The sequence below is a fragment of the Leptosomus discolor genome, chromosome 5 (assembly GCF_034619465.1).
Source record: "Leptosomus discolor isolate bLepDis1 chromosome 5, bLepDis1.hap2, whole genome shotgun sequence".
Lineage (NCBI taxonomy): Eukaryota > Metazoa > Chordata > Aves > Leptosomiformes > Leptosomidae > Leptosomus > Leptosomus discolor.
The window spans coordinates 6,021,152-6,036,380 of record NC_141395.1 but is presented as its reverse complement, the minus strand read 5'-3'; the positions used below and the strand labels follow the sequence as shown (position 1 = coordinate 6,036,380).

At 36.5% G+C, this 15,229-nt stretch overlaps 1 protein-coding gene across 1 annotated transcript in view; it reads right to left on the bottom strand.

Annotated features, from left to right (window-relative positions):
* The window catches only part of LRP1B (LDL receptor related protein 1B), a 578,117-nt gene that overhangs the window by 236,220 nt on the left and 326,668 nt on the right, over positions 1 to 15,229 (bottom strand). The window contains exons 24-26 of the mRNA XM_086465459.1: positions 11,215 to 11,415; positions 8,643 to 8,888; positions 1,395 to 1,592 (exon numbers count right to left, since the gene is read on the bottom strand). Of these exons, the coding sequence (XP_086321585.1) occupies positions 1,395 to 1,592; positions 8,643 to 8,888; positions 11,215 to 11,415 (645 nt within the window). The remainder of the gene's footprint in view (positions 1 to 1,394; positions 1,593 to 8,642; positions 8,889 to 11,214; positions 11,416 to 15,229) is intronic.

The window sequence follows — 15,229 nt, the reverse complement described above, 5'->3', positions numbered from 1 at the left end:
CATTCCACAGGAATAGAAATTTTTAGTTCTCTGATGCTTTAGTGAGTAAAGCTCTGAAACTTTCAATAAAAGTCAGAGGTCACACGCAGAGTAAGACAGAAAACATACATGTGCCCTATTACCAGCGACCTCTTTTGCAGCACAGCCAAAGGACATGCTCCTGCTTCGCCTCCCATACTAGAGAAAACTCACACAGCTCTAGTTCTGTTCTTTCTCAATCAGAAAAAGAGAGAACTGAGAGATTGTGATGAAGACAGAAATGGCAGGGAGAACCTTGTTTGGACTACACATTTTTAAAAGATCTACAATAAAGAGCCTTGCTTTGTTCCATGGAATTCACACGCACAAGTCATACTGTCACAGTCTACTAACAGCTCTTCCCTACCAAATACTTCCTCTGGAGGGTCTCAAAAGTTTTCACACAAAGGGCAACTGCAGAAGCAGTTAGCCCTCAGGACTTCCAGGAAGGCACAGTGCTTTCTGCAGATGTGAGTCAGTTCTTGACAGCTGCAAGACTTGAGGGAGTAAATTTTTATTTATATATTTTAATACAGCACAGTAGTCACTCGGGTTCTGGTACAGTGTGATTAAAACACAGCGCGATGACAGCAGACTACTTTACTGGTTTCATAAAAACACTCCAACCATTAATGAAAAATAGCCAGTCTTGGCTGTCTTTACATACTTGGCAGTGTAGGATATTTCTTTCCTGGTCTGGATCTGTGGATATAAAAATACCCACAAGTACCATCTGCTAAGGAGAAGAAAAAAACCCAGAAAACAAAACACAAACACGCCAGAGAACATACGTACGAATGCATACGTGAACTTTTACAGAAGCAAGTTAAACATCCTTTTTTCTGTTAGCTTATGCAGGGATGAAAGCATCTGAATATACACTTCAACAAAGAACATTTTGTAGAAATGCTTTTGTATCTATGATGAGATTATTTTGAGTTATAGGTCATAATTATGTCACCAGGGCAAAGAACAAGTTTTTCTGAAGACTATAAAATTATGAAGCAAAATCTTTCACCTAGTGAGATCAGATAATTTATTAGATGTCTGATAAATTCTTATACTTTTTTAATACGGTTAAAGTAAATTTTAAAAAATGAAAAAAATCAATATTGTACTCATTGGACCAGGAAGAAATATCAGCCCTTTGCATCTGCCATTTTCTTCTCCTTGTAGCCTATTGCAAAAGGAAAGTTTTGTACCAAGAAGTCTTTTTCTAGCTCTACATCAAGTACAACCTAGATACACACCTTTTTTAAAGGCAGAATGCCATCATTCTGTTTCTGTGAATGGCAGCTCAGTTACAATTTATCAGGTCTAACACCCTGTAACTACAGTTGTTCTTACTGTTAAGAAATTAAAGATCAAACTCTTACCTCCGGTATCAGAGAGCTTGCCTCTGTAGATTTTGTCCTCTACCACATCTGTCCAGTACAGTAAACTCTGACTGAAATGAAAATCAAGTGCTATTGTATTTCTTAAACCAGGAACTAAGAGGCTGTAGTCACGTTTGTGAAGATCAATCTTTCTGATCTCATGTCGAATAGAAAAAATTATGAAAGCCTCAAATGGATCTGGAAACAGAAGATTATACATATCAAAAGAATAATAAAGAAGATATTTCACATATTGATATAAATGACAAATGGAATAAGAACAAAAGAACTCTTTATTAGGAGGAAGAGATGATTAAATCAATTAATCTTCTGATGAAGAGGTCCTTCAACACATTTTTAGTCCCACAGACGTCTCACTTCTCCCTTCTGGCACTATGTTCGATCACAACTAGATATTAAACATTAAATTTGGGAATATCAAACTCAAGTATTGAACCGTGTTTTCTAGCTCTGCCACAAGGAGTCTATAATCGGAGCTTTAAAAAGTCGCATGTTATCAGATTTAAAATCCGTTTTCTTAAAAGTTTCAGAAAAATTAATCCATCAAATTCTACATTGTTTCAAACGCCAAGTTAGTTAAAACAATTTACCAACATTTACGTACCTTCTGTTTTCAAAGTGCTTTAAAAACCCTCACCCCAAACTAATGAGCAAGGAAATGAACATTTTACATGCTTGTTGATGTGCCCCATCACAAATTCAGCTACCGCTAAAGTTATCCTTCCTTTGCTACCCAATTAATGCTAGATTATTTGTGTCTGTGGGCTTACATCAAATTACACACAAATACCTGTAAACGCTCTCTGCATAGGTCAACCACACTATACATTTTTTTATTATAGTTCTTACATATTTTAGATTAGGAAAAGTTCTTCAAACATGTAGCTGTGTTAATAAAACAGAAGAGAAAGGCAAAAATTTGATTGTATAAACTGTTGAATCAACTTGGTATATCTACTCCAATAAAGAAAGTTTTTCACAGCAATCCTTTTCTGCGGAGAAGTAGCTTTTTTTTTTTTTTTCTTCAGTTCTTTCTCCTAGAGTGCAACACAAATGATACTGGGGGTTTTGTTTTCCATACAATTAAACCTCCATTTTCTGTAAAAGACAGATTATTGGCAGTTTATGGTAATATTGTTCTTTAATACTCAAAGTTGCACAAATTATCACCAAATACAAAGATGATTATATACCTAATTTTGAAAAAAACTAATTTCATGTTGTTCTCTTGTTAACTATTGCTATACAGATTAAATTACCTATAGTGTTTTACATTAATCAGGTACCTCAGCAGAGTTATGTTTCTGCTCTTGAAGTACTTGTTCATAATCTGGCTTGGATTTTCCAAACGATCCTCCTAGTTGTTAAAGCAATGACTTACTTTCTGCAAAGCCAATTTTTCAAAGCTCTGTAGTAATTAAATAATTTAATGAAGAACAGGATCACTGACATTAGTAGCTATTTCACAAATGCCAGTTAGCTGAACCTGAGAAATGCTTTAATGACACTTCCCAATTTCTTATAAATTGGCAGCTATTATGCAGGAGATCACAAGCTACTGACATGATGGGTTTTAGGCAACTCCAGTGAATAAGAACACACTTGATGGACATCACCAGTAGCTTCTTTTATGTTTCTCAGTAATTAACACCACAATGGAAAAAAAGAAACCTAATAAATCTGTGCTATGATGGATGAGGTTTTTTCATTCAAAGTAAAGGAAGCCTAGCTTAAGCTACCTAACCCACTGTGCAAATTATCAGGTACACCGATGAAAAGGTATTAGAGTTCAATGGGATCTTGACAAATTTAAAATAGAGTACCTATGAATGTACATCAACAATGAGAAATGGGTAAGAAAATATGTGTAGGCAAAGTAACACCATTTTTATGCAGACATTTTGGGTTAAATGAGCAGGTCATATTCTGCTTTGTTTCTTGCTCTTTCTTATCCTTCCCATAACAATGCTAAGATGTAAATTCAGCTCCTTGGTTACTGTGCCTGATACACAGTCAAGTCACAGATGTGGTACAACATGAAACAAAAGAATGACACTGCGAAAGAGAAGAGACACTGCATCATTGTGCAAAATTGCTCTGGAAAGAATTCAGAAAGAACAGAAACCAGTTTTACACGGGTTCCTCTACGATAAGGCTATGTAAATATAGCCAAATGGATAGTGGTGATTATTGCCTGGCTAGTGAGTTGTGTGCCAGAGACCAGCCACCACTCTGCTTTACATAATGTGGTAATCCATCCCCATAGACTGGACGACTGGAGTAGTCTAGAATTTTACTTATTACTGCCTGACCCCCCCTATAATTGTAGTAAGTAACACGTTTCAAGGACAACAACCTACATAAAACTGAGTATATAATTGATGGGACACCAGATCTGCAGGAAAGAATCCAGAAACTTAGATCAACAATGGCACGGCACTGTAAATAAGGTCAACTCAAGGTTTGCACTTGAAATAAACATGACATAACCCTTCCACTCCCTCCTCCTAAGCTCTGGTGAAGGAATCTACAATACCATACCCTATTCTGAGCACGGCTCATAAAGAAGAATGTGAATCAACCACAGGAATGCAAGAGGAAATCAGCAAGTGTAAGAAAACATGGCCTGCAAGGAAAGAATGAACACACTGGAATTGCTTAGTCTAAAAACAAATTGAATAAGACGATGATTTGAAGCACATAAAACTCTTCAAAGACATAAAAGGCTTATGAACTGAAAATGGGGAAAATCTTGTTTTCTATATAAATGACAAGTACGCTAAGGATTAAAGGCTTAAACTGTAGCATGAATACTCAGAAAAACTGGGGAATAAAATAAAATCTTAAGGAGAGTGAAGCACTGAAACCTCATCACTGGGAAACTTGGGAGTTCACCACTTAAAGTGTCTTGAAGGTCTTTGAAAGCAGAAAACCAGCAGCAGTATTAGGCAGCTTTTGATCTTCCTTCCTTATCATTCAATGACTCCATAAAATGAGCTATATTATAATGAATTAGAATTTTCAGATCGAATTTAAACAATTTTATTTAAGATTATGCTTCCATCACCCTACAAAACAAAAATTTGATGTTATTTTTCCCAGTTGATTCCTCTTCCGGAAATTGAGAGCAAATATTCAATAAAGAGTACCAATTGATTAAGAATATTTTAATAAAATCTCACCTTAACTTAGTTCAATGTAAGGGTTAGTGATTCCATTCTTTACAGCATTTTTTAAAGAAAAGTATTTGATAACAATTTATTAGAGAAAATTCATACATTTCTCTACCTTCTGGTTTCATGACTGCATCAAGATTTTATTATATAGGTAAGCATATATATATGAGACAACCATAAGGCATGAACTACATTAACAGTGGTAAGAAAGAATTCTAATAGAAGAAAACTGTGTAAACAACACATTCAAAAAAGACCATATAGAAAGAATAATGCTTCACCTTTTCCAGTCGCTTAAATTTAAGAGTCTTTCTTGGGAAAATTGCTAACTGAATCTTACTGTTTCACTGAAGCTTACTAAAGAACAGCAGCACAGCAAGCAACCTACACTGTGATTTTATGAAATTTACCTCAAAGGAAAATGATAACCTCTTAAAAAGTCTGAAAAAAACTTCATTAAATGTTTGACACTGCTTAGAGAGGATTGGACCACACTTCCCTGCCTCCCCTCCATTTTAATATTGAAAGCTATCTGGAAATTACAAGAAAATTGAATTTAAACTCAGCTAAAACAGAGCAAGCACACGGACACCATCCTCTTTTCCAAATGCACATATATATATATATATATATCTAGTAATATTACAGAGTTCCCACAGCTTAGAAAAGGTTGACAATAATTTTTTAACTAAATCTATACGAAGCTAAGTGTTTCTGAGTTCATCTAACTTTTATTACACTAAATTCTGCAAGGCTGAACATAAACATGAAACTTAAATATCTCAGGAACAGGTTTCTTTCTGTGTGCTTATTATAATCTAAAACGGTTCAAGTGCAATGTAACAGTACAACTTATTTTGAGATGCGTTGCAAGAGAAACTAGGAAGAAGAGTATTAAAATATATCATTTATATTAACTTGCTATCTGAATAATGGAGGTCTGTAGCATACTTTTAGTTCAATCAATACAAATTTAAATGTGAATGAAATGTTTAGTCTTTGGGAAGTTAGTAATAATGTAACAGTACCCATTCTAGCACAGCAAAAAGCAAACTAGATGAAAACAAGAGATACGGAAAGTGAAGAAACTGATGGAGAAAAACACAATTGCACTTGAAACCCTCAAGAAATGAAGAGAACATAAGCAGAAATAAGGAAAAGCAGGGGAAACTAAGAGAAAGACATTGAAAGAGACATTGGAAGAGAAACTAAAAAGAAAAGAACAGCTCAATTCAAGCGATCTATTTCTACATACTTACTCCACAACTCATTATATCTCCCTGGCACTTCATTAGATTCCTCTGACAAACACACTATTTGACTCTGTTATGACACCCCCAAAACACCCCAAACCACATACACTCCTGCATTTACCGCATTCATATCCTGATTGGATTTCTGATGGACACTCAAGTAAATGTTTTTACAATATTTTGAAAAAATGAAGTGCTGCATAGCAACTTTACACGTTATTGCTGTGTGCTAGTGAAATGTTTCACTGTATACAGGAAAGTGCTATTTTGGATAGTGTAAAAATGTAGCTAAGGGCAAGGTAATCATTTTCCTCTGAGTAATTTTTTTTCTCTTGGAAAAAGATTATTAGTTACTGCTCTAATATAATACACTTCTACTCCCGGTTCAAGGCATTTAAAATCACTATGGCTATTCTAAGAATTCCTTTATACCAAGTGTTATTATTGAAGAAGTGGTTTGGCATTTGGAGGACTATTTATCTTCGCAAGATCACTTTGAACTCTACTTGTAATAGTATTATATGAAAGCTTTTTCCTTTATTTTATATTCATTTAAGATCTCATGCACAGAGGCAGAAATGGTGTGGACGTTTTGAGGCTGACTCACAAATGAGAGCAAAATTATGCTCACTTTACTAAAATGCTGTTCACACAGTCAACAACTAAAGCATCAGAGGATCCGTCCTTCAGAGTATTTATTAAGTCTTTCAAATGAAATAAACTGAAACAGGCTAAGATTATTAGCAACTACAAAAGCATACGTCATATTTAATACAGAGTATTTTTGTTGCAGCTTTGATGGCATTAGGATAGTATCTTTACAGTTTTTAAAGAGAGGTATCATTTTTCTTCATGTCAGCTGACACCACCGCTCTCAGATCATCTATTTAATATTACATTCTTTCAGAAAATCTGTAAAAATCAATTTGTAACTTCAGATTCCCACCAACATCAGTAAACATTAAGCAGAAATAACTCATGGGTTTAAGAAAAACTGAGAAACCCTAGTCTCACTTGTCTTACTTTTCAGCACAAGTGAGTATATTTCACTTTGTTTGGTTTTTTTTTTCCATTAGCTTCCAAATACTGTTCATTTCTATTTGCCTAAATTTTAAGTTTGTTTCAAGCTTTCCTCTACCAAGTCTTAAATTATTTTAATCCTTTCATTTCTGTAACCCAGTAAGAATACACTTATAGAATTAGTAGAAATGTCTATAATAAAACAAATTAGATTGATGAAAAGTCGGTGAGAATAATACTAAAGCAGTGTCACACAATAAGAATTTCAACAGCAATAAAACCAAGTTCAGTTTCACAGAGCCACATCTGAACAACATAAGTTCCTGATCTCACACTGTAGTAGTAACTATTTACATATGATAGTAACAATTATGGAGACACAAAGGCTCAATTTGGAGATCATTCTGAAACTATAACAACAGTTATTCCAACCTGATGAATGTAAATCCCATTCTTAATGAATTAAAAAAATAGCTCAAAGGCAAGACGTGTAATTCATGAGCATTTGCTAAAAGATATGAAATGATACAAATTTTAACTATTAATTGTTTTGGAAAGAGAAAGATTATTTTTATTACATCTGATAGATATTTTGGCCATGAGTAAATTATGGGTTTCATTTGTACTGTAACGTAGTTCCAAAGTGTTGCTTAAATTAGCTCAAACATTGTCAAAGCATGAAGATTAGAATTTGACTTTTCTGAGATATGCACCATTAAGTTGGCTGCTAACTACGAAATTATTTCAGGTGACTAGCAAGAGGAAACAGGCTTTTATTTCTAGCTTAGTAACTCAGAAATTTTTTTCATGTGAATCATCTGAGGAAATCCTGAGTATCTGGAATAAATCAAGAATATCTTAATCAGGGTATCTATAGCATTATGAAATACCCAAATAAGTGATAGACATTTTGGGAGATATTTCTACTCAGAATTAATAAGATACTATCAAAGAATAAAGATAATAAAGAATAAAAATATCAAAGTATCCTAAACAAATTTTGAAAATCTATACGGCAAAATCAATGCTAGAGGGGTAAAGATGTGATGACAGTTTAAATGGCAAACACATGTTGGTATTTAACACACAACATTGCACTTGAAAAAGATATCGCTACCATCGTTTCTAAATCATGCTTCAGTACATATCAATAGTGAACAAGGAGGGGAATGCATTCCTTCTCCTGTTTCGGCTTATGTTGGTTTTCTTCTTGATGAGTGAGCTGAATGGGCTTAGTGATGTCAGAAAACAAGTACCAGAATGTCGTAGGTGAAAAAACAGCTTAAATTGTGACTGCTAACAGGCAGCAGGTAAACAACCATATGTGTGCGCATGCACATTCAAAACTAAACTTCTGAACCCTCAAGTAATACTGATCAATATCATGTGGTCAGATTGATCCATTTCTTCAAAATACATAGTAAATCCCCCATACTCCATATATATATATACACACACACATATGCATACTCACATATATATATCCTCTGAATATTAAATATACATGTAAAATGTATAAAACTGCAAAGAATTTAGAAATTATTTGGTATTAGCATTCTTAGAAATTCTTATAAGCAACAAACTAATATTCTAATACCCCTCCACCCTGCAACAAGAATAGGGACAGCTTTAATGAGTTCCTTCAAATTGCCATCAGACCCACATTTGAGTAATCCAAGCCTATATTGTTATTTAAATAAAAGAAATAACCTATCCCTAAATTGACATAACAGCTATTACCATCTGGAATATTAAGAACACACTGAATTTCAGCTTACCAGTACTAATGCAATTTTCTCCATCCTTACTGAGCTTCCAGCCTTCGTAACACGAGCACTTGACAGTACTTTTATGCTGTTCACATACTTGACTACACTTCAGGTGCTTGGTACAGTAATCCATAATCTCACAGGTTTTGTTGTCTATACTAAGACTGAATCCTGCAGGGCAGGAGCATACAATTCTTCCTCCAGGAACCACAGAACATTGATGGCTACATCCACCATTATTAAGTGAACATTCATCTGAAATCACACGGGGGAAAAAAAAAAAACAACAAACAAAACACTGAAGGCCACAAGGGCTGTCAGTTATATTGCACATTTTTAAAGTCACTAGGTCAACTAAAACCCATAAAAGGCCCCTAAGAAGCACAAAGTGCATTTTACATTTGTTACACAGCATTCTACTATTATTTTTAAAATTATCTAAATTGTAAGTATTCGGTATGGTAGCTTTACAGCAACCTTTCAAGATTTTAGAATGACAGATACACAATTTATACACAATATATACATTTTTACAGACTTTCATGTGCACTATTTCATTCACTTAAAAATTATAGAGTGTCCATACAGAGTCAGCCAAAGGCCATTATAGGTCAACCACCTTCAATGGTGACCAAAAGCTGCTGCACAGAGAAATAAGCATACTTTCCCAAATACTTCCCTTGCCTCTGGCCACTTCAGCTCGCAGGGAGAAGGCTCCAACTTAGCCCTATGTATCTACACCACAAGCAACTTGTCAAAGAACCACGTACAGATAAGATTTAAAAATCAGAATTTCTTTCCCCTCCTTTTCCAACAAAAGCTACTAGAGAATGCTACTTCTGCATTCTCTGTGGCAGTGCTCTCACATTATATTCTGCAGGCAACTGATGATTTGCAAAGCTCTGCTAAATGGATTGAAGGCGATTTGTGAAACCTTTAAAGCATCTGAATTAAAAGGCTGATAATTGTGTCTGTGAGAAATTCTGCGACCTCTGGGAAAAAAGCACATAACTACTCCTTACCTCATAGTACCACTGATACCCAGGGAACCTATGGGAGGAAGAAACTGGTCCATCGTTATACTGGAAACGAGGTTTCATTTTTATTTTGTAATAAAAGTGAAAATAATTTTTATATTTGTGTCTTTTAGTTATTTTGTTTGATTCTAACAAGTCTTTGAAATCCTTGCTCACTTGTGGTAAGATACATAAAACATCACAGTTTTATACAGAATAATTATTTTCTTCCCATGTTAAAAAAAAATAAAGTCCCTTCTAACAGCCCCTCTTTTTCTTTTTTCATGACAAAAAAGGATCAAGTTCCTTTATGTGTCTAACACGCAAATGTGTTGCCAGACAGCCCATATTTCTGCTTCAGTTTATGCCTAGGTGTGTTTTAAAACTAAATAATTAACAACTGCTGCAAATACTTGTGGACTAATAACACACCATCTAAAAGTTGTAACAACTGTTAAAAAGGTGTCATAATGGGCTGCTACTAGTAAGAAGATAATTGTCCAAACACAGCAATAGCACAGAAATAATATACACGACCTTACGCTATAATTTCTTTCACCTGGAGTCTAGACAGCATAGGATTTATATGCAGCTCTCAGAGGATTTAGGTCTACAATATATTCTTAACATATTCCAGAGGAACACTGAATTTAAGATCCCCTCTTACAGTACACCCTGCAGACCAACAGGGCAGCGTAAAGGTCTTTTCGCCATATCCCGCAGCAGCTTTGTCAGTGAACTCCGCCTCCTATGCCAAGCAACTGCCCTTACCCCCCTTAGTAAAGATAGATCCTAGAGGGTGAAAACGCTTGCAAACATGTCCAAATGCTTTGTAACAGAATGCTGGAGACATTTTATGCAAAGAGAGGTCAGTGTGGAAAGACAAAACGTGATGCAATAAAAAAGAATTATAAAATCAGGCAAATTTCCTACAAACTGTGTTTCACTGCTTATCTCTCAACCATCAGTACAGTACAATACTACTGCTATAGTATTGCCAGTTCTTTTAAAATATATTCATTTTATCTTTGCATCTCTTTTATAATAATCCAATTATGTTATCTGTTACAATTCTGTCAGATTTATAAAATGATTTTTGTACATTTTTTTTACAGAACACAGCTTTGCTAAGATAACCTACATTGTCTGACATGGCATGAAATCCTTTCAACACCACCATCAGAGAGACATGTTAACTCCTCCTAGTCATCCCACTGCATTTCCCCAGCAACTCCTACACAGCTACTGACAGGATTCTATCAACTCAAGGTGTAGCTGGCAAGAACTGCAAATTAGCTGAAACCCTTGCATATATATCAGTCCTTTTAAATTGTTTACCTCCAGGAGCATTTTAAGCGGTTAGGAAATGAAAGACTTACCTAAGGAACTATGTTTTCCCTTATTTGAAAAATAAACCCAGTATGATTTAAATTAAGTAAAAAATCCTCACATAGGCTACTGTGATGAGGCTGCAGTAAGACTAACATGAGAACCGTTTTTTCAACAGCAAGTACTGTGACAGACAATGTCAAGAATAATCAGGAGAATGTGTCTAAAAGAAGTACCACAAAGATCGCCTTCATCAGATCCATCAGGACAATCTCTTCTCCCATTGCAGAGCTTCTCAGGCTGTAGGCAGATGGAGGTATCATTAGCACAAGGGTATTTTGGTGGTCCACACATATAGCCCTCGCAATTATCCTCATCAGACTGATCCTCACAATCAATATCGCCATCACATAGCCACGCTTTGCTAATGCATCTCCCTTGGAGAAAAGAGACAATAAACACAGGAAATCAGACTGGAAGCAAACTTAGGAAAAAACCTTCAGTAGCATTGCATGGATTTTTTTTTTTGTTAATTATCCTTTTCTATTAATAGTACTTTCCCCTGAGACGAACAGAAAGAAACCAATTTGTACTTATACTCTGAAGCATCATCCACATCAGTGTTGACAATCTAATTTTCCAAACAACGTCAATCCTAAGTATTTCTGTGCTGAACAAAACTGCATAGAAGCAGGACACATCCTCATCATCTGTTAAATATATCGATTATATTAAAACTTTTTATTTTAAAAAATAAATAAATCTGCTTTTCTTAATTTCTTTTCCTTTATCTTCTACTCCAACAGCCTTCCATAGGAGCAACATTTTGCTACATGACTTTCTATTAGCACAGGTTGAGAAACAAAAATCTTTCTAGAAAGCATACACAATACATTCCCAGATTACGTCAGACAAATGATCGGCTTGTAGACAAGATAACTACAGCAGATGGAATTTCTGACATGATTTTAGTTTTATCAAACCAGCGCTCAGACCATTTCCCTCACTCCTCAAAAGGTGAAAAAAAAAATATCCACTTTTGTGCTGAACATCAACGTTTAGAGATGCAAGACAGTCTCTGGATTGAGGAAGGGGGTTTGATCTTTAAAAAAACCACAGAGCTTAAGTGAGAATCACCCAAGCCAAGGATTTTAATAGGTGAAAAATAACCGAGATTGTGAATGCTACCACTTATAGGCGTGCGTGTGTGTGCTCCTGTCCCAAATTATTTTTCAGCTCTAATGCATAAAGTTGTTACTTATGAGCTACAACCAGTAGGGCCTACTTGTAAGTTTTGATCACACCTGGACTGAACAGAAGTGGCATGTACTCTCCAAACAAAGAGACAACAGGTGGAACCATGGGTTAGGAAGCTCATCTTCATTGTACTTCTGCCTATAAACTATTCAGGTAGAGAAAATCAGGCTGGAATGGGAAAGAAGATTCTGGAGATGTCTGGAGCCACTGACTTCAGCAAGGCTTTTGACACTGTCTCCCAATCTCATCCTCGTAGGTAAGCTTAGGAAGTGTGGGATAGATGAGTGGACAGTGAGGTGGATTGAGAACTGGCTGAAGGCAGAGCTCAGAGGGTTGTGATTGGTGGCGCAGTGTCCAGTTCAAGGCCTGTGACTAGCGGTGTTCCCCAAGGGTCAGAAATGGGTCTGGTCCTGTTCAACATATTCGTCAGTGACCTGGATGAAGGCACAGAGTGCACCCTCAGCAAGTTTGCTGATGGCCCAAAACTGGGAAGAGGGGTGACACGCCAGAAGGCTGTGCTGCCATTCAGCGAGACCTGGACAGGCTGGAGAGCTGGGCGGAGAGGAACCTGATGAGGTTCAACAAGGGCAAGTGTAGGGTCCTGCACTTGGGGAGGAATAACCCCACACGTCAGTAGAGGCTGGCGGTCGACCTGCTGGAGAGCATCTCTGCCAAGAAGGACCTGGGAGTTCCGTTAGATAACAAGCTGACTGTGAGCCAGCCATGTGCCCTCATGGCCAAGGCCAATGGTGTCCTGCGTTATATCAAGAGGAGTGTGTCCAGCAGGTCGAGGGAGGCTCTCCTCCTCTTCTACTCTGCCCTGGTGTGGCCACACCTGGAGTATTGCATCCAGTTCTGGGCCTCCCAGCTCAACAGGGACAGGGAACTACTGGAGAGAGTCCAGCAGAGGACTACGAAGATGATGAGGGGAGTGGAGCATCTTTCCTACGAGGAAAGGCTGAGAGACCTGGGGCTCTGGGGCCTGGAGAAGATGAGACTGAGAGGGGACCTTATCAATGCTTGCGAATATCTAAAGGGTGGGTGTCAAGAGGATGGGGCCAGGCTCTTCTCAGTGGTGCCCAGTGACAGGACAAGGGGCAACGGGCACAAACTGGAGCACAGGTAGTTCTGCTTGAACATGAGGAAAAACTTCTTTACTCTGAGGGTGGCAGAGCACTGGAACAGGCTGCCCAGGGAGGCTGTGGAGTCTCATTCCCTGGAGAGATTCAAGGCCCGCCTGGATGCAGCCCTGTGTGACCTGCTGTAGGTGAACCTGCTTTGGCAGGTGGGTTGGACCAGATGATCTCCAGGGGTCCCTTCCAACTCCCACCATTCTGTGCTTCTGTGAAATAACGAACTAGGGTAAAACTCTGATATTGTTGGTTTTTTAATACACCTCAGTGTCAAATCTGCTACAGGTTGTCTTTTACTCTGTATCGACCATGACACGGTTCAATATAAAACCACCTCGAAAGAGATTCTGTACTGCTGTTCGCACAATGTAGCAACTGCCTTTAACTGTAATTCTACTCTCTGCCATAACACAGTAGCAGATTTCACTTTCCTTTAAATGATGTATTTACTTAAGAGTCGTGTGAAGCTTTTTGTTTGCTAATTTAGTCTTCTTTTAACAGGAAAAATGCTGACGTCTTCACAGAATGACTATGAAATAAAATAATGTGAAACAAGTACAATTAAAAAATACATTTCTGCAGAATTCACAAGGCAAATTTGAGACTGTTTTCACTTTTAGTGAAGAAAAGTAAGAAGTGAAACTTCAGGATCATACTATAGTGTGTATGGTTTCAAACAACAGAACATAATTTTACCAGTGCAAAATCACCTGGAAAACTTAAACAAGGAGTAGTGTCAATCAGAATGAAAAGCTTTCACCATTTTCCTACATTTTCCAAATATCCTAAACTGAAAAGACAGACTTGCACAGACAGAAGGAAATAAAGTTGTGTGTGTGATATGTATGCCATTTATCATCATATGCAACCACAACTGTTTCAAAAAAGTGTCCATATTCTTTATCTTGAAATGATCATTGATTTTAAATATTATTCTAACACAGCAGTAGAACGAAAGCTAATGGAAAATACCAACGCCAAGTAAACTAACCAGATCGCAAAGTAAATTGATGTGGCTTCCAGTAGAGCTCCTAATCTGTTTTTTAATCTTTTATACATACAAGTATTTACAGAGCCAATTCGTTTCCCTGCCTTTCTCTTACCTTAATGAAGATATGTTTTATAATAAAAGATTCATCTTCCAGTATGATAGCTGTGACATGTTCTTCATTAGAATATACTTTCAAGGAATTAATCTTTGCCAAAACTCTAAAGAGACGGACTTAATGTAAGTATTATGACTGTCTTGAAATCATTACTTAAAATTAACTGATGCATTTTTGCTTTATTGCCCCTTACTGAAACTTCTGGTTTTGGTTTCCAGGAATGTTTTTAGTAAAATTTTATCATAATGGATATATCCTTTCTTATCCATAACTCTTTTGTGCAACACAGAAGAAATATGTGTAAAGTAGTGAATCAGAAGTTTGAAGCAACAAGCATCCAGCAAAGCCCAACTCAAATGTTTCTCCAACTTTTTTTTTTTTAAACAAATACTAGCAAGTACAAAAGAATCAACTTTTTATATACTGTTCAGTCTTTCTTGGGATATGGAGCCCAGGAAGGTTTTCTAATGATTATATAGTCAACCTTGATAGAACATTAATCGCATTCATTTTCTTCTTACTGCCTAAAGCTGTAATGCCTTCCTAACCTACAGATCGGACTCAATCTCATTCCCATCAAAATGAAACAATGTTCTCATCTGACATATTTAACAACATGTGACGGTCAATGATATTGCTTGTCCTGTAGAAGACACCTGAGACTTAAAAGGAACTACATTGTTTTGAGAACATGGTAATTTCTGGCATTTAAAAGCTTTTAGTAGAAAGCAGATGTTTATACATGTCTCTTGGAT